Below are 25,456 nucleotides of genomic sequence, written 5' to 3' on the forward strand. Positions count from 1 at the left end.
ATGATCTTTGTCCATTCTTATACTTTTCTTAATAGCAAAAAATGTGCTTCATATTTAATAAATCTTTTTCTCAATATCTGTTGCTATTCTCCAAAAATATACTAGTAACTGTTCACTATGACAAATCCACTTATGGTTGGCACTGTAGTGTAAGAGTTGCTAAAGGGGAAGCCATGTGTGCGACTGCTAAAGCTATACAGAGACTTGTATTTGAATATACATTTTCCAAAGGCCTTGAGTAATGACTGTTGAAAACTTTAAAATGCATATTAAACTATTTTCAGTCTTTTCTGTTGTTGCTGTTAAATTGGAGAAAACTATTAATCATTAATACTCCTGTGGCAGTCATGTCCGTTATTAATCTCCTTTCCTAATTAGGTCCTTGAATGTTCCTTTGAGTTACTTAAAAATCATCATATAAAATACGATTTCAATAAAGTAAAAAACATATGCAGAAGAAAGACTGAACTAAAATATCAATATACTAAAAGTTGTTATCTCAGGATGAATGATGTCTTCCATATATATTTTATCCACCTTCCACACTTTCTACAACAATCCTCTATTACTTTAAAACCAGAAAAAATCAGAAAATCTAAGAATAAGTGCATAAAATTTTTACGTATCATATAATGACAAATTTTTTTTAAGTATTGTATATACTGTGAGGCGGAGTCAAGATGGCGGCGTAGGCAGACTCTGAACTCACCTCTTCCCGTGGACACAGCCAATTTACAACTACTCGTGGAAAAATTACCCCTGAGACAGAACTGAAAACTGGATGAGAGGAACTCCTGCAACAACGGACAGTCCTAGCTGGGGTGGAAGAGGCAGAGACTCCCTTCCGGAGAGGAAAAACGCCGCCTTCACAAGCCGCCAGCGTGACGGCCAGCCGCCGGGAGCAGCTCACAGGTACGCAGCCTCCCTGGAGGCGCGGGGCCCTGAGCCGGGGAGCGCCCCTGCTGTGGGCATATTGTGGACCCAGCACAATCGACACCAGCGGCATAATATCTGACTGTGCCTGCTACTAAAGCATTGGGGAGCACCCCCAGAAAACCCGGTTCACAAAGAAACTAAAACTGGCTCTTAAAGGGCCCGCGCACAAACTCACCCGTTCCAGAAAGCATCCTAAAATCACCAGAAAGAAAGGTGCACACTGCTTTGGTGACAAGAGACTCACCTAATAGGCCCTGAGTGCATCTCGGTGAGGGGTGAGACCTCTCCAGGGACTGGGACATTGGCGGCGGCCATTGTTGTGGCCTGGTGTGAGCGTGCTGACACAGACGCCATTGGAGTTTTCCCAGAGACCTGCTAGCCCAGGGTCTGCTCCACCCGCTAGAGCACCGATTTAATCCAGCTCAGCCAAGGCAGGCAGCCCACCCTAGAGACTGGCCCCACCCAACAACAAGCCCTCAGGCAACGTGTGGGCCTGCATAGATTGGTGACTGGATTTTCTGCAGCCTGGCAACTGAGCTGACTTGAGCGGGGCAGGGTGTGCACAAGGAGCGGGTGGAGAGTGTGGGGTGGTGGCGGAGTGTGTGGGGCTCCCGCTGTGGAGAGACTGGGTCCGCTTGGGGAGGTCAGGGCACTCACACGGGGCAGGACTGTGTTGACTGTGTGTGTGGACCTCTGGGCGGCAGGGCTTGTCAGCTGCAGAAGACTTGTGCTTCTCAAAGACCCACATAGGAGGTTTGCCCCACCTTCCAAAGCCTGAAACAATTGGGTGCTCCTGTGCCTGAGGCCAGCCCCACCCAGCTGCAATCCTCAGAGAGCTGACAAGAGACCTAATAGGCTAGAGGTTTACAGCAATTCTAAGGCCCTGAGCCTAACAACCTGCCACACTGGGGGCCTACTCACTTAAAAGAAATACTGCAACACAAATGTGGTATTAGAACTTACAGCCAGCTGTGCTGGGGCTCCCCACACCTGATAAAGAGACTGAAGGGCCCATAACAACTACAAGCAGCTGAGCATTACAACAGCTGGCCAGGAGCATAACTCAGCCTCCCTGGGCGCCTATAGGGAGAGCTAACAGGCCACAATAGAAGGACACACGTAGCCCACATAGGGGCCACCCCTGGAACATTGAGAACTGAGGGAAGCACACTGGAAGCCCCCTAAGCCATCACTTACATAAGGTCACCTATCCAAGAGCAGGAGACGTAGCTGACCTACCTAATACGTAGACACAAGCACAGGGAAAGAGGCAAAATGAGGAGGCAAAAGAATACATTCCAAGTAAGGGAACAGGACAAAACCCCAGAAAAGGAACTAAGTGAAACAGAAATGAGCAACCTACCTGACAGAGAGTTCAAACTAAGAGTGTTAAGGATGCTCACTGATCTGGGGAGAAGAATAGATGAACTCAGTGAGAATGTCAACAAAGAAATGGAAGATATAAAAAAGAACCAATCAGAAATGAAGAATACAATACTGGAAATGAAAAACTCATTAGGGGGACTCAAAAGCAGAGTAGAGGATACAGAAGAACGGATCAGTGAGCTGGAAGAAAGACTAGAAGAAATTACCCAAGGTGAACAGGTAAAAGAGAAAAGAATTAAAAAGAGTGAGGACAGTCTAAGGGACCTCTGGGACAACATCAAGCGCACTAACATCCGTGTTATAGGTGTCCCGGAAGGAGAAGAGCGAGACAAGGGGTCAGAGAATCTATTTCAAGAAATAATAGATGAAAACTTCCCTAACCTAAGGAAGGAAACAGACATCCAGGTACAGGAGGCACAGAGAGCCCCAAACAAGATAAACCCAAAGAGGCCCACACCAAGACACATCATAATCAAAATGTCCAGAATTAAAGATAAAGAGAGAATCCTAAAAGCCGCAAGAGAATGTCAAGTAACATACAAAGGAAACCCCATAAGGCTATCAGCTGACTTCTCAGCAGAAACCTTACAGGCTAGAAGAGAATGGCACGATATATTTAAAGTGCTAAAAGGAAAAAACTTACAGCCAAGAATACTCTACCCAGCAAGGTTATCGTTCAAAATGGAAGGAGAGATCAAATTTTTCCCAGATAAGCAAAAATTAAAGGAGTTTGTCACCAAGAAACCAGTGTTACAAGAAATGTTAAAGGGACTGATTTAAGGGGAAAAGAGAAGACCACAAATAGGAAAAATTATCTATTTCCACGATTAGAATGTAATGGATACAAATGCACAAAAAAGAGGTTAGATATGATATCAAAAACATAAAAGGAGGGAGGAGGGTAGTTAAAGAGTACAGCTTTCAGACAGAGGTCAAACTAAAGTGACCATCAATTCTGTATAGAAGAAGTAAGGAACAGAGAAGGACTACTTAAACACTGAGGAAAAAAAAATAAAAAAGTTAAAAAATGGCAGTAAGTACATACTTATCAATAGCTACTTTAAACGTCAATGGACTAAATGCCCCAATTAAAAGGCATAGGGTGGCTGACTGGATAAAAAAACAAGACCCATATATATGCTGCATACAAGAGACACACTTCAGACCTAAAGACACTCACAAACTGAAAGTGAAGGGATGGAAAAAGATACTCCACGCAAATGGCAATGAAAAGAAAGCTGGGGTAGCAGTACTCATATCAGACAAAATAGACTTTAAAACAAAAACTGTAAAAAGAGACAAAGAAGGGCATTACATAATGATCAAGGGAACAATCCAACAAGAGGATGTATATACTGTAATCTCAATCAGCAAAAGAAAGATAAGACAGAACACTTTCAAAAATGTTAACAGTTGCATTCAGTGGATGGTGGACTAGTGAGTGATTTATTTATTCCTTCTACTTTTCAATATTTTCTTATTTTATAAAATAAACATGTATAAATTTCATATTAATAATAAAACTTTAATAATAAAAATAAAAATTTATGTTTTTTTAACATGAATTCCACTGGTTATCCTACCAGGAATAATTATCCACAGAACTCGCAAGGTCAGGATAATCTTTTTCATAAAAGTAAAATATAATTTCCTAGAATTGTTGCCTAAAATATGGATTAAAATCATATGATTATTTATTAATACTTTATTTAGATTTTATCTGAAAGAAAAGGAGAAACTTCAATATAACTGCCGGGGGGTTGAAAATTCACTAAGCACCTAGATGGCTTGAATGTAAAGAGACACTTTGACCACTCTAAATAAAAACATCAAACGTTGATTTTTTTTTTTTACTATCATACCGTCAATCTGATTCCATTTGTCATCTGCCAAAGAACTTTTGATCTCAAAAGTGCTTCAGTAAAGAAAAGGGATAAGACAAATGATAAGGCAGAGAGGGAACAACTCATTAAATTACTAATTGGAACAGAACTGGAGATTTGCCCTCCGAGCAGATACAGACAAATCGTCCAAGTCCGCTTTGTGTCCCCACACAGAACTTTCTGACAAACAGCAACACACATTTTTAGTTTAAAGATGAGACTACTGATATTTCTGAAATGGCAACATTTATCGTTGGGAGGGTGGCAACAATCCCACTTCTTCGCGGGGTATTGAGTGACAGTACCGTATCTTAGCTGTGGCACCCTGATACTACCAAGACCCCTCCGACTTTTCAACAGCTGGGGGTCGTTTAACTTCAAAAGCAAGAGCGATTTGTTTTTCTTCTAGTTGTCAGTTGACCGGGATCTGAAACTTACTGCATTGCTTGCTTCCCTTGGGCTCCTAGTAATGTGAATTGTCTTTAGCCCATGCCTATCAAATCACTGTCACACAGCAGCGGTCGACCTTTCTTTTCAATCTATGCACTTTCCAGGAGTTATAAATCAGTTGACTTTCAAGCTCGATGAGATGGCATATGCCCTAGTTTGAAGAACAGATGGAGGCTTGGGGGAAAATTGTTTCTGCAGGCTTGCTACAAGCAGCACTGCTCCATAAAAGTGAACCATTCACACTAATTTCTCACATAAATTACATAGGCAGCAGGGAGCACCAGCCCACTCAGCAGAAAATCTTTCATCTAGCTTTGAGAGGTCATCTAAGCAATTTAAATTAAAGTTATTTCTGACACGTGGTTGTATTTTCATGCCGTACAATTTTAAGACATAGCAATTTACATCAAATAAAAGAATCACATTAATTGTGTATGCAGTCCCCTCCTCCAAAAACACAGAGCAGCACATTAATTGCCAGAGGATTATTTTTTTTCAAGACTTCTACAATAAGCTGTCTATTAATTAATCACAGAGGAATTAGTAGTGGAAACATGGCAGCTCTCTTGTACAAAAATCAGGTAAATTGTCGCTTCTGTTGTAAAATTTGCCTTACAAATTCTACTAAGGCCTGTTATCTGGCAGTTATCAAAAGAAATAGAAGCCCAGGACAATTCCAAGAGAACATTCCTTCTTCTTCATGTGAAACAAATTATTCAACTCTTAAATAAACTTGCCTACAAGATTTCAAAAATAAATATCGGTTTTACCAGAGGGGAAATATGTATAACATTAACTTTTTGAATGCTTAACAAATTGAAACATTAAGAAATTGAAGGCACCAAAGGACTAAATTATTAGTCAAAATTACAGAATTTTGAGAATGATATATGGAGGGCTAATGGATCAGGTGTCACATCACAGCGTGGCTTATTTTAAAATGCAATAGTATTTACAGAAAATGAGCTATCATGGTTTGGGGCTGATTTTAATTGTAAGAAAATTAGTGCACATTTTAATAATAATTATATTCAATAACTGTTTTTCCTAGTAGGAAATTATCAGTTATGTCAATGAAAACAGTCACATTGAAAGAGCTTTTTATAGTTCATGAATACCAATGCTGCTAAGAACTGAAAAGAACAGAAAACAATGAGAACAGACCAGAGAAGAAATTCGGAATAGAGCCATACACGAATATTAGCAACTAGCAGGTTAACACAGAACTGAAGGTGTTGCCCAGCCAGCATCAGTAGAAATTTTAAAAACTAGATTATCATCCAATTAATTTATGGACAGCGCTTTCTCTATTTGGATATTCAAATTGGACATATATTTTTAGTCATTTAGAAAGAAAAATGAACTTGTCATTTTGAAATTTAAGAAATCAGTAGTCATTGGGAAAGTATTCACATATAACCTAAGGATCATTTTCAAGATAAAAAGTTCAACCCACAGAAACTACTGCATGTAACTCTGGACTGCGCGTTCAAATTAACTTGCTGGTGCTAATCTTCCCGTTTTGCTACTAGAAGACTTGGTCTCTATGGCTAATCTCTAATGAATATTTGTTCTTTGAAGTATTTTGCGAACATCTCAAATACAGATATTTTAGTAATCATGAAACAAAATTTCTTAGAGCTCCCAATTAAAAAGAGCCATACCAATCTTCTAGTACATGGTCGTCACCAATAAGGAAAGAAAGGCCTAGAGAGCGAGAGACATGGTGGTGAAACAGTGTCTAGAGAAGTAAGACTTCAAGATAATCAGCTCTAGTACGCTTTACATCCATTCAACACCTATCAGTGGGCACCTACTCCGTGCCAGATTCTGTTCTAGGTCCTGGAACAGATGAGTGAACAAACCAGAAATACACAGTCCCTGCCTTAGAAGACGTCAGGATATGCCATTTTTATTAAACTTGATGTTGGCTCCATTGTAGGTCCCTATCTGGTTTTCATTTTCTCTCCTCTTTCTTAATATATGCTAACTTTCTGTATTTTATGGTTCTTTGCAAAACAACGTAAAATCTTTCAGGAATAAAGTGGGGTGTTAATATATAAATGAATACATTTATATAATTCATTGGTTAAAAAAATACAAAAGTGTGTTTTTAGTTACCTAATTAACATTAATTTATGAAGTCACTTTTTAATAGAAAAACAAAGTCGTGTGATCCAAGTTTTAACCAACAAGTAACTTTATAATTAATATATTAAACTCAGGGGAAGTATGCTTTAATGGTGAAACTGTATACATCTCCAGCAGGTCAGCGAGGGAGATACATTTTTGGCAGTGAGGAGAGGCCATTTTCACTGGTACCTGCCTATACATATCAGTTCTGGCTTTATTAATTTTATTTCAATATAACTGGCTACCAGAAATTATTTACATATGAAGTAAAGGACAAGAAAACCAGAATGCAGAAACACCCCGGCAGTTATGCTACTTTGGACAACGCCCACCATACCCTTGCCAGATGAGGGGTAACAAGGTGCTGAGAGAGGGGAATTGGAGGCAAAGTACAGTTCATTTTGAGCTTTTCCCTTTTTGAGACAATTGGAAGGTTTGCAATTTTAGTTCCATTTGTAACAGGGTTTGTATTGTATACTCATTTGGCTAGGCAGTTATAGGGTGTCTATTTCCTATTCAAACCTCTCTAATATCTGGGACATCCTTATGCACGTTCATTCGAAATTTAGTGGAAAACAAGACTCTCAGTGCATGTCACACAGCACAGTATCTTGAGCAGATTAAAAAAAGGTGATTTCTATCAGTAATTACCTCGTCAAAATGCCTATAAAGTGAAGGAATTTAGAGACACCTTAGTGCAGATGTAGCTGTTTTCACCTTGTTTCATCAAAACTGGTGACTGGTTTATAACACCATATAGTCACCGTAAAAGCCCAATGTGACTATGATATTTTTCCTCAACCTTTCTCCCCAGGTCTATATTGAAGTGGCTATTTTAAAATAACTTGTATTCCCATACTATTTTAAAACAATGGCTTAGAATCAGAATTTATAATAAAATGGGATATTTCATAGTGCTACCTATGACTCATATTTGTGCTCCTCATTAAGTGTGTAAGCAATGATTATTATTTCAAGTTCATTCAGGTGACTACTCAAAATGATTTCAGATTCCCGCCCAAAACAGAGAACTAGAATGGGCTCCTGGCTCCTTCTCCAAAATCGACCCTGGAAAAACTAGAAGGGAAAACATGGATTCTAGGAAGTAACAAACAAGAGGAGGAAGAGGGGGAGGGAGGAGGAAGGAGGAAGGAAAAAGGGCGGAAGAGGAAGAAGTAGAAGAGGAGGAAGAAAAGGAGGAGAAATAAGGAAGGGAAGAGGGTGAGGAGAAGGAAAAAGGAAGGGGGGGTGGGAATAGGAGGGGGGAGGAAGAGGAAGAGGGAGGAAGAGGAAGAGGGAAGATGAGGAGGGGGAGGAGGAGGAGACAACTCCTGAGGAGACCTGAAGTCTGTCTGAAACTGATGGGAAAGGAAGGGGGATGGAGGATGCCTGGAGGCAGATGTGTAAGAAGAGTTTACAGAAAAGTGGTGTACACTCCCACGTAATTTCACGACTCATGCTTGAACGTTTGGCTCTAGTGCAATTGAAAACTCTTCCCTCTTCACCAAAGGCCCACCTTCTACACCTATGCCTCACTTCATCTGTCCTGTAAGCAGCAGAGGTGGAGACAGTGTGCTGAATATTTTGCATGTGTAATAGCATTTCTTCCCCCTCCAGAATGGCCATATGGAAGACCTTTAGGTAGAGCCGCATCCCCACCTCGCGCTTTTTTTTTGTATGAGTATGATTCATATTACAGAAGAACAGGAAATTGAAGAACAGAAATTCAAGATGTGGAAACTCAAACACAATTTGAAAATGTCCATTGTTCATGCTGATTATCTGCTTTGTAACTTATCCAGAATGGTTAGCTCTTTTTCACTTCTTTTGCCTGTATATTCTGGATATTGAAGAGATCAGCAACAGAATAAAGTCATGTTTCCTGAATGTTAATAAAGCCAACAAAAATGCAGGAAAAGAGCAGATTAAATTTTTAAGAAATTATGCTTTTTTAATGAATTTAACCATTCACAATCCAGAATTCTTTAGCTATATTTAGAAAATACATATTTAAAATTAAAAAAGTATGCCAGAGCTTGCCTGTTAGATTTCATATTCTAGGTCAGATCTGTTCATCTTTCATAGATAATTAACTTGCCATCGATAAGTATATACAAAATTTCACTATAAATATTTTGAAAAACTTTTTTCGTATTTATCGAGGAATGTGTGATAAGCATATATCAGTCTTATTTTTTCATTGTAATAATAATTCTCACATAGCTATAGTGTTCTATCTGGCTAGCAGATTCAAGCATTTATTTTTGACTACTATTATCTTAATCTAGAGCAGCACTGTGTAATATGGTAACCATGTGGCTATTTAAATTAAAATTAATTAAAATTAAAAATTTAGCTCCTCAGTCTCACTAGGGACATTATAAGTGCTTAATGGCCACATATGGCTAGCTGTAATGTATTAGACAGTGCAGACATAGAACATTTCCATCATTGCAGAAAGCTGTATTAGACACTGCTCTGATCTTTAGCGATGCCATTAGGAATAGACCACACTGCACAGATTACGGCGCTGGCTCTGCCCTATTGCTTTGGCACATGGAACAAATGACCATTTTCATACGCACTAAACTAGGATGGCAGTTCAGGATGTGGGTTGAGAAATCTAAACTTGCAGAGACATTTACCTATCTCTAACTCTTACTTCTATTTTCTATATTTACTTTCTATTTCTAAGATATTACCATAGAGTGCTTTTGTTATTTCAAGAATATATGGTGATTTCTAATATGGCAATGATCAGGTCAGCTAATCCAGAACAAGTAGAAGGGGAATTTGAGATCTTGGGCGGGGACTGTCTATCAGCTACTTCACAGACTAGAACGAGCCTAAGATGCTAGGACAGCCTTCATCCTGGTTTATGGCAGTGATTCCTAAGTATTTCACAGTCATAGACCTTTTGAAATCCTGATAAGAGAAATGGACCTTCTACCATTTTTTTATGCACAGCATTTCAGACACTCACAAACCACCTTGGAGTCCTAGGGGTGTCACAAGGAACGGGGAGAGGGGATAGGATTTTCATGGAAGTACAGCTACTCAGCAGCCTTCAGCGAGAGGCCAGCTGTAACATGAAGATGAGAGGTTTGCTTGAGCAGGGCCCCGGAACTCTGTCCATACAGGGGGAACTACAGTGCAGGGTCTTGGGTTATTTGTTGGGGGAGGGGTTGGAGGTAGCCCTACCTCTTTCAACATGTAAGGCCCCTTCCTTAGGAATGGCATCCTAAAGAAGTCCTCTGCTCCTACCAAGTACCCGGTTGTCCCCACAGTACATGCACCAAGGAATAAATACGAATATATTGAGAGATTGTTCACAAGCCTATGCTTAATAATGTTAATGTTTTATCTTCAATATTATAGTAGCACAATTGAAATGTGGTTGGCGAAGCTTTAAAAGGTAGAAGTCTACGGGTTATAGGATAAGATGTTTCTTTAAAGGTATGCTATTATCCCACCAGCAGCAGCAAATAAATTGCTTCCTCTTTATTCTGACTTGTTAGCTTGCTGAATCAGTATTATAGTCAATAGTAGCTTAAAAAAATTAATATAGCTATAAAAAAGAAAAGCAGTTTATATCCCTTCTAATTATTAGATTATTAAAGATAAAGCAAAATGATTCAACCTATACTTTTACTATTTTCAAGATGAATTTTATCTAGTCTCTTGATACTTCTAAAAGTTACTCATAAGATTATTTGAACAGGTCAAAATAAATCTATAAATTCTTTTTATTGATACAATTTTTATGTGCTATAATTACTTAAAACACCAAAATCCACTCACTTTTTATTAAAAAACATGGCATACTCTTTTACTCAAAAGGAATCAGGTTTTTAAGAACTTCCACTGTTATCTTGTATGAACCAGCAACTAATGAACACAAAATCCATGTAAGTAATGAAATATAAATGAACCCAAAAATTACAGTAAAGCTTTGGGAATATGTACTTATGTTAAGACTAAAATATCTAAATTAGTTATACTTGCTCTAAATTTTTTCTCATCATATGCACATTTTCACATAACAAATTCACATTTTAATAGAGACAAAAGTGAGATGATAATGTCCTTCATCCTCCTAAAAAAATTTATGACAAAATGTAATAACAAGGACCCCTTCAGATTTCTCTTGCCAAATAATCTGTAATAATTCATAATTCAGTAACTGAATATCAGATAACTGCTCAAGATTTAGAAATGTTTGATAATTATACAAAAACACATTTAAAGACATAATAGAAATAATGCAAACAATTCTCTTAGTTTTTCCATAAATGAAGGAAGAGGTTATTTTTAATAAATCTTGCTAAGCTATTTACTTTGATGAATTCTTCAATTTGAGCGTATTATTTCTTAACATAAGTCTATTTGTTAGTGATTACCAGCAATCCCTACATCATCTTCAGACACTATTGTGGGGCTTCTCAGTTAAGTGGGTCAATTGCTTAAATGATATTTGGCAAAAACCTTTTACATGCCTTAACCTGCTCCTATACTCACACATGTGCAACTGCTCTTCTGTCTTTCGGCAGAGAAGCCCTTTTAGCTGATAAATATCACCCAAAGCAAAGGCGCGGATAACAAAAATAATTAAATAGCAGAAGCTGGTTAGAGATCAGGGCTCATTTTTCAAATTAAATGTAAAAGCCATCGCCAGTTAAGAGATTGGCAAGTTTTTACAAATAACATCAGTGAGCCTTTTAGAAAGAAACACAGCCACATTAGAATGGAGTCATTAGGCAATACATTTATTTTGAAGCCAATTAACCTTTCGTCAGAGAAATGTGGCTGCTGTAACGGTTTCGCGGCGGAGGTCAGCCCGTAACCGGGCGAGTGAGACAGCCACTGCGCCGGCTGCCACGTGCTGCAGACGGACAGCAGCGCGCAGCAACGAGCACCGGCCTTCTTTTGTATTCCACTCTGCATTTCCAGAGAGCAGACAATCCTGACCTATCCATTTAGGTAATTAAAGCTTCCATTTGGAAGTGTCCTGCAGGAAGGTGAAATTTGGGGGAGATAAATGGCTGTTGCTCTCCCGATCCAGCCACCAGTCCCATCATTTGATGGACTGCCTGAAGCAGGCTGGGCTGCCAAGGTTTTCATAAAAATAGAGATGAATTGGGCAGCAGACAATTCTCTAAGGCAAAGCAACTCTGTCATTTTCTTTTTGCAGGCTATAATTTAATTGTTAGTCAAGGTGGACGGCTGACACAGGGGGGCTTTCTCTAACAGCTTACCCACCATCTTCCGTTCGCTGAGAAATCACTCCCGTTTATTTACTTATCAGCCAAGTTTGTCTGGCATGGGGAGATGTCGCTTCGGCGGTGCAGCTGTCTCTCCCAGCTGTGTCTGACTTACCTTCCACGCTATTTTGTTTCCTTTTGAGTCATGCTCAAGGGCAATTGGGAAGTCTCCTCGCTCATAAAATTTTCGAAATGCTGTGGGCTTGGCTGGTCTTTCTTTAAATGCTCCTGCAGCTGGGGGGCCTCTTACCTTCAAAGAAAAAAAAAAAGGGAATCAGTTTTTAAAATATACCAAAAATTGCACAGTGAAAAGACTTTCATATTTTTAAGTTTCAGTTTGTATAAAATATAGTGGAAAATAAAGACCAACTGACTAATAATGGACAACAGAAACATTACTAATACAAACATTTGGAGAAGAATATTATTGTATAATCACTATTAAGGGTCTACTTTATTTCAAACTACTTTAGAAAGCATTCCTAGAAGATGTCACTTAAATATCAATTTATAAGGAAGAGAAGGCTGAACTTTTGCTTAAAGTAAACATTTAATAGAGGTATCTAAGTTCAGAGTGTTAAAATTTTTAAGATTCCTAATAATTGCAAATTCTAATCTCAGATCTGATATACTATGTGGACTACTGAAGTAACAAATTTAAAATATTTCCTGTAAATCCTTCTATATATATATATATAATAGTAGAATATGTTTTCATGTTATGAATATTAACAACAAATCTATAAAAATGTGATATAAAATTAAGTAATGATAAATGAGAGAGTTTAAAAAGAAAAATGGTAGTCTACTATGTGCGTATATAGCATACATTTGATAATATGAATTTATGAAAAAGTAACATTAGAATAGATTACATGAGAATCTTTCATTCCCAAAATTGAGATTTTTATCAAGGAAGGAATATTTCATACGGAGTTATTCACACTGAGTACATCTTTCAAATCTGCATTACTTACATATGAACTAATTCATTGTTACAAAATTCAAAGTATTTAGTGAACTATTTATAAAATTATAGTCCACTGCATTCTTCCTTACATATGGTCTAAACATGATTATCTTTCCCTGCTTGTAAAAAAAAAGGTAAATACTAGTCACTCATTAGTTTAATAAAAACATGATTATTTTATTAATTATTAATATGGACAAGATAGCAAGTAACATGAATATCTTAATATTTTAAGTTATTTGATGTCACGTTAATTTTTAATATTTGTGGGAAAAACTTTAATTTTAACGAAGACATATAAAATATATCTAATATAACAAATATATAATGACAAATACATTTTATCTAATGCACATATAAAGGCTACTGTTAGAAATTGAGTGTGATATAAGAAATATCTTATTAAGATGGCTAAATGCTGAAGTGGAGTTGAAGAGTGAGGTAACACAAAGGCATTTATTGGAGTGTAGAATTTCCTTCACTATGTAGCACATTATTCCCAGCATATGATTACATAAGTAACTGAGGTGACACCGGGCAGCAAGGAAGCAAGATTTCCTCCTACTTATTGAAGATTTGATATTTGTTCTGGTATTAGAATTATTAGCCACCCTTTTCAGCCAAATTCATTCAATGGGTTAATAACCACATGTATGAGACAACTCCTTTGTGCAGAGCCCTGAGCCAGATGCTATATACAAAGAAAAATCTTCTCAACTACATTAGTGTAATGGAAACTGCAGAGATGTTGTTCCTAGACTTTTGCAATTCACGGAGCAGTAAATTTTGAATCACATTTTTGGGAATTGATAAAGAATTTACAACTTTTTATTTTATGAAGAAATTACAATTAAAAACAAAAGATTACTATCTACTATCATGGCACCTTTTTAATACTCCCCAAAATGTGGTAGAACATAATCTAAAGAAAGCAAACTTGGCCAAGTTAAACCAGCATGCAAACATATTTATAGAATGTCAAAGTGCATATGTGTGTGCATGTGTACATGTGTGTGTGCATGTGTGTGTGTATGTGTGTATGTATTGTTATTGCACAATACTGATTACTGGTCAGCAGATGTCTTATTTGTTATGTTTTCTTAAAAATTAACTTGTTAATGGATAAAAAAATTGTGGTATATATATCCAAAGGAATACTATTCAGCCATCAAAAAAGAAGGAAGTCCTGCCATTTGCAACATCATGGAGGATCTTGAGAGCATTATGCTAAGTGAAATAAGTCGGACAGAGAAAGACAAATCAGTGTATGATCTCACTTATATGTGGAATTTTAAAAAAACAAACTCATAGAAGCAGCAAGGAGAATGGTGGCTGCCAGGGACTGGGGCGTGTGGCATCTATTGATGGTCTTTCTTCATTCGCTTTGCAATCTTACTGATTCTTGGTGTGACTACTGATTTTCTCTTGAAACCTGGACATTGGTGCACTATGAGACTCTGGATTTTAAACCTTCTGTTTTAGCTGGTTTATTTTGACATCTCTCTGGCAGACACGCAGGTAAGGGTGCCACCTCATTACTGCCAGGTTAGGGTAGAAGTCCTGGTACCCCGCCTGGCCTCTGTTGACCCCAGTGGAGGGAGCTCCTTATTAATAAGGATGAAGGTGGGGGCTCCAGCACCACTAACCCCCACTGACACCTCCCTGAGAGGGAGGGCTAGCAGTGGCACTGACACCACAGATGGCATGGCCTCATTACTGCTGGGAAGTGGTACAATTCCTGACTCTCCCTGAGGCATCCTCTGACACCACCTCAGCTGGAAGAGGGAAGAGTCTCTTTGACCCCTGCCTGGGGTGGAAGTCCAAGCTCCCCCTACGTGGTCTTCACTGACACTGTGGGTGTTGGGGGCCTCTTTACTGTTCCAGTAGAGAGGAATGACCCCGTTCTTCATTAAAAAAATTCAGCTACAACCATTATTTAGATCTTTCGTCTGTTCATCATCTGCTAACTATACTTTTCAGTTTTTCTAGATGTCAAGTTATTATTTATGCTGTTGATAGCAAGCCTCCCACTTGTTTAACTGACCTAAATTTTGCCTAAGATTATCTATCTTTCTCCTTTTTCTTTTTATTTATTTTAAAATCAGTTTTTCTTTTTCCATTTGTCTTTATTTCAAATATACTCCAATACTTCTGATTCTGAACTTGAAATTCTAATTGTCCAAACTTTTCAAGAAATGAACATATTTCTCTCTAAGAAGCCTAGAAGACTTTTTATAAATTATTATAGATAACTTATACTTCTTTCTTCCCATTAAGCTTCAGGGACGGTCTACAAAAAGTATTCCATGCTTACATTTCCATGGAAAGTCTTTACTTAGTTTTACAAAATTATCCATGCTAATACCTAATAACCCAACAGTGAGGAGAGTCTTTCTTGAGTATCTGTTATCCTCTGTCTTTATACTTCTGCCATTTACTTATTTCTAAACACTATATTTTTTTGGATTCTGCTATAGATCCATTCTAAGTTAACTCTTGGCATCTCAAAAGTTTTAATTGGTAAAACTGACTAGAATATTCTCAGTTAGACCTGTTAGTGTAACAGGGGCATTACCTAATTTTACGCAGATGCTCTGTCACTATGTATCTCGATAGTATTTTTTTCTGTTCCAAATACATATGTACCCACTTAAACCTTATAGGAGGACATACTACTTTTTATATGCTCACATAATCCATTTCAACATTCCAAATAATTCTAAAAATCTATACACAAAATCAAGCAAAATATAATTTCTGGAAAGGTAAAGATATTAAAGATAATAATAAAGATAATAATAAAGATATTATTACTGCAAATCACACAGATGAATGTATCTTGACTAAACAACTTTAAAAACAAGCAAAAATACTTTTAAGAATCCTTATGTAAGTCCTATATTTGTAGAAGAAGAACTACTGTAAATTTTACTTAATGTCTTAAGAATTCTACTCTGATTTATTATAAATAATATAGACGAAATCAGGAACCATAAATCAAACTAGTTTGTGGGAAAATGCAATTAGGATTTGCCTGAATGGTGGGGGCTATCCGTAAACCAATTAGGAAGAATGGATGCTGCAGCAGAATGCTTTTAATAAAATCTAATGCACTTGGGAACAAAGATATTGAATGCACTCTGAAGTGACTACAGATGACAGAGTACTTTATATGCCTACATTTATTGAATGTGCTGGAATGGATTTAGGATTTAGATCACAGTCTCTGTCATATGGTCACAAAACTAAGAATAATTAGTAGGAAGGAATTTAAGGCTCTCTAAAATTCTTCATCATATAGTTTGAAAGTTTCCTTTTCAGTAGTTCTACTTTTCAGCATAAACTGAAGCTGCTAAAAAAAGAAAAGACTTTTACTTCAAGTGGGAAATCTAAATTGTATTATTCTAATTGGTCCATTTAGCCAACTCACTAACATTGAAACAATAAAATGCAAAGACATCAATTTCCTCTTTTCCTCAGATTCAACCCGAAATTTGGATTCATGAAAACACTGTGATTAAGCAGCTGGTGGGCAAGAGTTGTATTGTCTCTGAGCTACTCAGGCACCAGATTGCTAGCTCAGGACTGGCAAATTTCTTGCCATCAGACTAGACTTCTGAGTAAGAAGTATTGTAACTCAGGTTCGGCCCCATTTGCCAATCACAGTTGTTTTAATAACGTCAGAAATTTTGCAACACCGAAAGCCATCAAATGACCAGGAAAATGGTTGCAAAAATACTACAGTAAGCAAATCCGGTTGTAATGATAGATGGAGGACCTCGTCATTAACAAAAATGAGCTCAAATTACCAGGTAAAGTCATTACAAAAAGCTTTAACAATATAACAATTTAACAGTGTAACAAAACTTTCTGACAAGAATGTTTTTGTCATAGTAACAGTCAGGAAAAATATCAAGAGCCTTATATGGTCAAAAAATATATAGACATACTGTGGAGTCCTTAAAAGTCAGGCCCTACAGGTGACAGTGAGTAGCAGGGAAAACTTGCAAGTGATGTGGGTAACCTACTTTTGGAAGAGCATCCCACCAGGATCTACCAGGATGGTCTGGAGTCAGGAGAATGTGGCGTTAAGATGATCAATCTGGACTTTACTGCAGTGGTCCAAGCACGAGATGGCAAAGGCCTTAAGTTAGGGTGGCATCAAAAATAATCACAAAATCCCCTAATATTGTGTTCATTGTTTTACAAACATTAATGGCTTCAACAAAACCCATATAAAACGAATTTACAGACAAGGAAATCACAGCTTAGAAAGGTTCAATAATCTGGCAGAAATCACAGAATTAGAAAGTAGCAGGAAAGGGACTTGACCTCGATCCCTCTGCCTCTATAGGACATGTCCCTAGTCACTATATTAGAGGGTTCAGTTTGGGCAACAATCTAAAGGGGAAAGATCTAGGGCACATGGCAGATTGGATGAGGGGAGCTAGAAGCAGAGAAGAGACAGGCTTCAGCCTATAAAGATGCAAATAATCTATTTGTTTAAGTTATGTAAATAATAAACTGCAGAATGGAGAGAAATCTTATTAAATCACTTACAATTTAATCACCTGTTAATATTTTTGTGCTTTCTCTTCTAGACTTTCCAAAAGCATATATATACAAATACCATGTTTTTATATTTTTATGTCCTATCCATTTAGTGTACTTTTTCACTTAGTGTAATATGTTTTGATGTTGTCATTGATATCAAAATTTCCATTTTCATGGCTAAGCAATATTCCACAACTATTGGTAATTCCATTTGGAATTTATATTATTTCTAGGTTGGTTTTTTTTGCCTATTATAATTACATTATTGTAAACACCTCAAGAATATCCCATTTTCCATATTTTATATTATTTCATTCAGACAGAGTCCCCAATGTGAGATAATAAGGTCAAAACTTATTTATATTTTATGATTCTTAATAAAATTATTTGCTAGTTAAATAGGAGAACAGGTTTTCCTGTCTTAGTCTGCTTGGGCTGCTATAACAAAATTCCATAGGGTGGATGACTTAAACAACAGAAATTTATTTTCTCATAGTTCTAGAGGCTAGACAGCTGAGATCAGGGTACCAACAAGGTCAGATTCTGGTAAGAACCCTCTTCCTATCTTGCAGACTGCTGCCTTCTCACTGTGTCCTCACAGGGCAGGGAGAGAGAGCTCTGGTCTCTCTTCTTCTTCTCATAAGGACACTAATGCCATCATGGAGAACCCACTCTCACGGGACCATCTCATAAACCTAATTACCTCCCAAAGGCCCCGCCTCCAAATACCATCACATTGGGAGTTAGGGGCTTCAACAAATGAATTTGGGTTGGGGAACACAAACATTCAGTCCATAACATCCTTCTACTGTTCCACTTGGGTTACTATGTATAACAAATGAGAATGAACATTTTCTCATTTTAGTACAAATGCTATATGCATACATTCGTGAATGTATGTTTGTCTTGTCCATATTAACATCAATTTGTATGAGCTTTTTATATCAAGAGATATTAAACATTGGTTGCATGTACTGCAAATATCTCCTCACCATCTTTGTTTTCCATTTTTATTTATTTAGCATTTAAAGGTTTAAATGTTTTGTAGGAAAGTCTCCTTGTCTTGTCTTTACTTGCTCTTTTTGCCTCCAGCTTTGCCTTCTCTAGATCATTCCTCCCTCGGCTGCACAATGAATATTCTAATAGACTAATTAAATCATATCTCTCATCTACTTAAAATCCATAAATGATTTCCCATTGACACACTACACAAAGACATTTGCAAACTGAGTTTCTCTCTCTAGTCACTCCTCCACAGGCACCCAAGCGTAAGTTATACCCAAATGCGGGCACTTCTCAAATATGCCCTGCTCTCTTTGGTCTCCATGACTTTGCTGTTCTGTCAACCTGTTATTCTCCCTCACCCCTTCACTCCGCTTTCTCCTCTTTCTTTTTCTCCTAAATAACGACTGATCACCTTCAAATTCAGCACAAACCTCACCTGTCCTAAGAAACCTTTCCTAACAAGGCATACCCCTACCCTAGTGTGGGATTAGGTCCTTCTTCACATCGAAATGCCTGCAAGACAAACAACTGGACTTGGCCACTAGACCATGGCACATCTGTGTGGAGATTGTTAGGGAAATCCAGGTTGTTGATACCGTTTGTCTGTAATCAAGTGGGGCATTAAATCTATGGAAATCGGCAAATTTTCCCAAAGGGAGCGTATATAGTGAGAAAAAGTCTGAGAAGCTGAGACAATAACCTTAATAATATAATAGCATTAATTTAATAGTAAGTGGATTCTGTGGGAGAATAGGAAGAATAGTCAGAATGGTGGCAAGAAAATGGGGAAGGGATGGTATCACAGAATCAGTGAATGAGAGGGATAAGTTGTTTTTTTTTTAAGCGATACAAGAAGGTCAATTAAAAAGAGGACTGAAGTCCTCTGAAAATTAAAATGCTATAGTGGCATGATGGGGTGGAAGCCAGACCACAGTGCACTGATGAATGAATAGCGAATATGAAAGTAAAACCAGATATTCTTTTTGGGAGTCACCGTGCTCTACGGGCAGTCAAAATCTGAGTTGCTAGCAAGGTGTAATTGTCAAAGTAGGGTAAAGCTAATGATAATTGGAAATAGGGAAAGAAAAGAATATCAGTGGACTATAATACTGGAATTCATAAACTATTTAATAACTTAGGGAACTGAGGTGGATTTTAGAACAGAAGATGTATTTATAACTAATACCCTTATGTAAAATGGCCAGAAGAACTTGTGAAGTAAAGTATAGATTTTTCAGTGTTAGAAACTCGTAAATCTGAATTTAAGGACCTAACTAAAATATTTCTTAGAAACAGAGTTAAGAAATTGGCTTTAATATAGATCCTACCTATACCATTCGTTCATTGAAAAATGTAACGAATACCTAATATTCCCAAGTCACTAGGCTTGATATTATTGAGGACAAAAAGATAAGTCAAATATATTCTTCTTCTTCTTTTTTTTTTTTTTTTGTGAGGAAGATCAGCCCTGAGCTAACATCCATGCTAATCCTCCTCTTTTTGCTGAGGAAGACCGGCTCCAAGCTAACATCCATTGCCAATCCTCCTCCATTTTTTGATTTCCCCAAAGCCCCAGTAGATAGTTGCATGTCACCGTTGCACATCCTTCTAGTTGCTGTATGTGGGACACAGCCTCAGTACGGTCAGACAAGCAGTGTGTCGGTGCGCGCCCGGGATCCGAACCCGGGCCGCCAGTAGCGGAGCACGTGCACTTAACCGCTAAGCCACGGGGCCGGCCCCAAACATATTATTCTTAAGATATATATCATTTAGAAGAAGAGATAAGACTATCCCCAGAATCTTCTATAGAAGTAAGAATGTGATAAATGCCACAGAAAGATATCCAGAATTCTGCACATTCAGAAGATAAAACATCTGGGTTTTAAGGCCCTTTTCCTTTTCATTAGAAAATGCTATTTAGCCTTGCAAACTATTTACCCTTTTCAGTGGAATGAGGAAGAAATATATTGTAATTTCATATAAACCTGAATTCTGCACAATTTTAACTAGAAACAATTATCAGAGAACTATGGTTGCTGTGCCATAGATTTTTCTATTTACAACCGTTGTAGTAGTTAATGATTAAATCCAAATTAATTTGCTTGTATTTTCTGTATTTCTTAGATCTAAGTAATTATCAATTATTACCACACCTTTATGACCAAACATTCACTACTGATAAAACCAATACATAATTCTTTCTATGTAAAACCTTTCATATTAAAACCTACATTTTCTATTTTGAAGTTCACTTATGTAAATAAAAATTTATAAATATAAAATCTAAGGCTTGTGTGATATTTAAAATGAAATAAATTAGTCTAAAGTGCTTGCAGAGACTAGTGTAAATATGATTAGCATAAACAAAAAGTAAAATTATTATTGTGACTATTATAATAAGTTATGTTTAAATTAGCATTGTCATATGATTACAAAACACTCAAATAACTTATGTAGTTTTTCAGATAGGTAGAACAAGAAAAATGTAGTGTTAGTGAAGACAATAACATGGAGTAGAATGATAAATATTTCAATTAAAAAATATATAAGAATTTGGTCCTAGACTTTTCTACTCAACAATAAATTATACCCTGCTTTGTTGCCAAAAGGATCTAAGGCAGCTGGTGAAGATACATGCACTACGGAAGCATAAGCATGGACTGAATGAGCTGCCATATAACACAGGCAAGTGATTGGACTCTTCAGAGCCTCAGTTCCCCCACGTGTCAGATTAAAAAAAGTACACTAGGAGCCGGCCCTGTGGCGTAGTGGTTAAGTTTGGCACACTCTGCTTCGGCAGCCCAGGTACACGGGTTCGGATTCTGGGCGCAGACCTACACAACTCGTTAGCCATGCTGTGGCAGCGACCCACATACAAAACAGAGGAATATTGGCACAGATGTTAGCTCAGGGCGAATCTTCCTCAGCAAAAAAAATAATTACACTAGTTGACTTCCAAGATTCTTTCTACACCTCTATATCTTAACATGTGTATTTATTAAGTCAACAAATATTGTGGACATACAATATTGTCAGAGAATTGATCCACTTGCAGAGCTAAGAGGAACCTCAAAGGGCACATAAACTCCTTGTTTTACTCTTGATAAATTGAAATCGAAAGGCTATGTGGAAACACATCCCAGTTTACCTTTCAAGGCTTATTTTTCTCAGCTCTATCACCCTAATAATGACCTCAGTTTCAGAAATCCTAGACTTCTTTCAGGCTAGGACCCAATAATTTGATTTAAAAATACTTCTGCAATCACTGTCTCTGACATAAGGAAGTCGCTAAGATTGCTGAGTAAATTATGCTTACATCATTTTAAATTTATAACTAAACTGGATCACACTTGGAACTAAGATTTTATTTCAAAATGTTGTCTCTGTAGTCTAAAATAGTCCGGAAAGCAATGGTCGGGCTACCCAACTCCTTTAAAATTGTTTTGTTCAAAATAATAGGCATTGGTGGTCCTTTAAATCTCCGTTTTAGGGAAAAAAAGACGCATAGCCTTTCCTAACAAAAGGAGGTGCAATAATCAAATGATAAAAAAGAAATCTTGACAGTTGAAGGTTAAAAATGTTTACTCAAAAGCTGCTCTCTCCTTGAAGTTAAACACAGGAAAAGGCCACCTATTTATGTGCCCAAGTGTGATTCTTGCTATCAACTTGTCTCCAGAGAGTCATCAGAGACCTCAATTTAGACTGTGCTGTTTAATATCTGTCTTGTAGAACTGATAGGATCCCTGAATGACTGAGACAGCTTGGGTAATACGCTGCCCCACCTAACACTGAGGCCAAAGAAATGAGTAAGTTAAATGTGAAAGGAGAATATAAATGGGTAAAAGTTTAAAATATATTCTGTTCCTCTTACACCTTTAATGTTGAAAGCATAGTAAATAGTTTATATCTAAACATATATCTTCTGTATCTTGCAACAGAGTTATTTCTTACTGAATAATTAGAGTAAAAATGTTATTTTTGTATATGTGAAGAGACTATTACCATTCGCATCTTACATATCATGAATATTTTAATAGAAAATTTGAAAATCCTTGTGTCTAATGATGCAAACTGATATTCTCCAGAAAGAACTAGCCATTTAATAGAAAACAATTTTTAGAACTGTCTACAATAGAAGATATTTATATTGGTAAAAAAGAGTTCTGCTTTCCCATCAGTCTACTGGCTCCCTCTAAAGTAAAGTACTTTGAAAGTTCATATGAGTTACACAGATATTAAATACGCTGATTGTAATTTACAAACTCTAATGGTCAGATAAAGGGAGAAAGAAACGTGCAAAAACATGTATGTTATCACACATACAAAGCATGCATATTACAACTTAACTAGAAGATAATATAATAAGAAATACAAAATTATAGTCTTATCACTCTGGGTTTTTTTCCACCATGGATCATGAAACCATGAAAGAAATGTTAAGAATAGGAAAGGGGAAGAAGAAAGAATGAAGATGTACCTAAAGAGCATGTTATCTATCCTAGGTAAAGATAGTAATGCCTCGTTCGCTATCCAGATGTAATATGTTTTTATTTTTATTTACCTTATATTTTTATTTTTTAGTAAATAAAGTGCATTTTTCCTGAGCCAAGATCTTTATCTGTGCAAGCTTGCTGAAGTTAGATCAGCTTGTGGCCAAAATAAAGCCAACTAGTCTACCTCTTCTCTATTAACAACAAGCCAGTCTTGGCCATTTGTCTAACCAACCCCAACTAGACACTCACAACTCACCAACCCAGAAGATTTATCAATAGCTTCCTTTACATTCAGAAGTGTTCATTCTTACATGGCCATAGTTTACTTTAGATGTATGCATGTGATTACATGATTTGAATAGAATTTGTAAGCATGATTTGAAATATGTTAGATATTACAATTTTATACAAGCATTTCATATACTTGTTTAAGTAATTTACACACGCACATACACACAACCTGACTCAGTGAGGAGTTTCCTCATAACGTCTTTCCTCTGCAAAATGTTACTGTATCTTTGTTTTTACTATGCAGTGAAATATGAGATAACCCTGACTATAAAAGAAATAAAGGAGGAGTCAAGAAAATGCCCTCCTTGCCAGCCTACTTTAGTTCCTTGGTACCTAACAAGCTCAAAAGTTAAAGTGATTTCTTCCTTCTTTTTATTCTAAAATTATACAAATACAATAAGAACTTCATTTACTGCAAAATTAGGTGAAAAATTGACCACCAAAAGATAGCTAAGAGGCACAAGTCATGTGGGAGGAAGGGAAGAGAGGAAATATGGTGAGAGATGAGAGAGATCATTAATGGATTCCAGAAAACACCAGAAAAAAATATTTATTTCTCATGAGGAATATCCCGTGAAGGGCAAACGTTTCTTATTTGCAAAAATGGGGGTAAATAGGGCTCACAGAAGAGGACTTTTCCTATCCATTTGATATCAGAGGACAAGGGCCACCAAAATATATACATACACAAATAATATTTCCAACCATCATTCTTTCTGTCAGCAGAGAAGGAGAAAGATTTTGGACTATGAATCTCAGAAGAATGCTACCCTCTACCAGGACCTAGAAACTTACTTCAAATTACAGTCTAGGAAAAGCCAACTCATTCATTGTTGAGCATTAAAATGGAACCTAGCACAGCATCAAAAAAAAAGACATTATAAGAAAGAAAATGTGTAAAAGAGCAGCAAAACTTACCAATTGAAGTAAAGTACCATGCGAGATAAACACTGACCAAATATTTTGCCAAGAATTTTAAAACATGATGAAGCAACCACTTTTATGGAAGAAGAGCAAAAAAGCAGAAATGCAAGAATTATGACGGAGAAGAGACAGTAATATGAGAAGAGAAGAAGAAACATAAGCTGGTAGAACTCAGAGAACAAGTCGGAATAAAAAACTCAAGATATGAAGATGAACCTGGAAGAGGCAAAAGGGAAAAAGAACTTTGCAAAAATATAAAGAGGATGTAGGTGAGTGAAATTAGAAAAATGACTGATGTGAAAGAGAAATAAAGACTGGCAAAGCAGATCTAACACGCAGAATGGAAGTCCTCCAAGAAGAAACTCAAAAGAATGCGGTGTGGGGCCGCCCCGTGGCTTAGCGGTTAAGTGCGTGGGCTCTGCTGCTGGCGGCCCGGGTTCGGATCCTGGGTGCGCACCGACGCACCGCTTCTCCAGCCATGCTGAGGCCACGTCCCACATACAGCAACTAAAGAATGTGCAACTATGACATACAACTATCTACTGGGGCTTTGTGGGAAAAAAAAAGGAGGAAGATTGGCAATAGATGTTAGCTCAGGGCCGGTCTTCCTCAGCAAAAAAAGGAGGATTGGCATGGATGTTAGCTCAGAGCTGATCTTCCTCACAAAAAAAAAAAAAAAGAATGCAGGGAAAAAACAAATATTTAAAATTATGATTAAAATAAACTTTTTTGAAATACAAGAAATTACTTACCTGAAACAAAGATAGAACTCTAGAAAAATTTTTCTGAAAAAATTATCTCTGTGATCCAGGGAAAAATAAAGCAAAAACGTCAGCCCCAAGACATATGTTAGTAAATTTATTAGAATGAAAAGATAAAAGGTTTTTTGTACAGCTCATTAAAAACATCAAGTCACTTGTAAGAATCAGCCGGACTTCATGTTTTTCCATTTTAACATTTCATACCAGAAGACAATGGAGTCACAAGAAAGGGTAAGCCAACGTATATGTTTCCAGGACAACTGTCCTTCACATATAAAGTCTATAGGTAAATTATTTTTGAAATTCAAGTATTCAAAGAAAATTGTTGGTGTGAACCACTCTTGAGGAAACTCTTTGAATACAAATTTGAGGTTCTCAGGAGAGGACAGGGGAAACTGGTAAAAGGACT

At 37.1% G+C, this 25,456-nt stretch overlaps 1 protein-coding gene across 2 annotated transcripts in view; it reads right to left on the reverse strand.

Annotated features, from left to right (window-relative positions):
- Positions 1 to 25,456, reverse strand: part of PACRG (parkin coregulated) — a 481,211-nt gene that overhangs the window by 395,408 nt on the left and 60,347 nt on the right. For both annotated transcript variants that reach the window (XM_004440544.2, XM_087425049.1), the window contains exon 2: positions 12,165 to 12,299. In XM_004440544.2, the coding sequence (XP_004440601.1) occupies positions 12,165 to 12,299 (135 nt within the window). The remainder of the gene's footprint in view (positions 1 to 12,164; positions 12,300 to 25,456) is intronic.

Source organism: Ceratotherium simum, chromosome 38 (genome assembly GCF_057802395.1).
Source record: "Ceratotherium simum simum isolate JZ-2026a chromosome 38, ASM5780239v1, whole genome shotgun sequence".
NCBI lineage: Eukaryota > Metazoa > Chordata > Mammalia > Perissodactyla > Rhinocerotidae > Ceratotherium > Ceratotherium simum.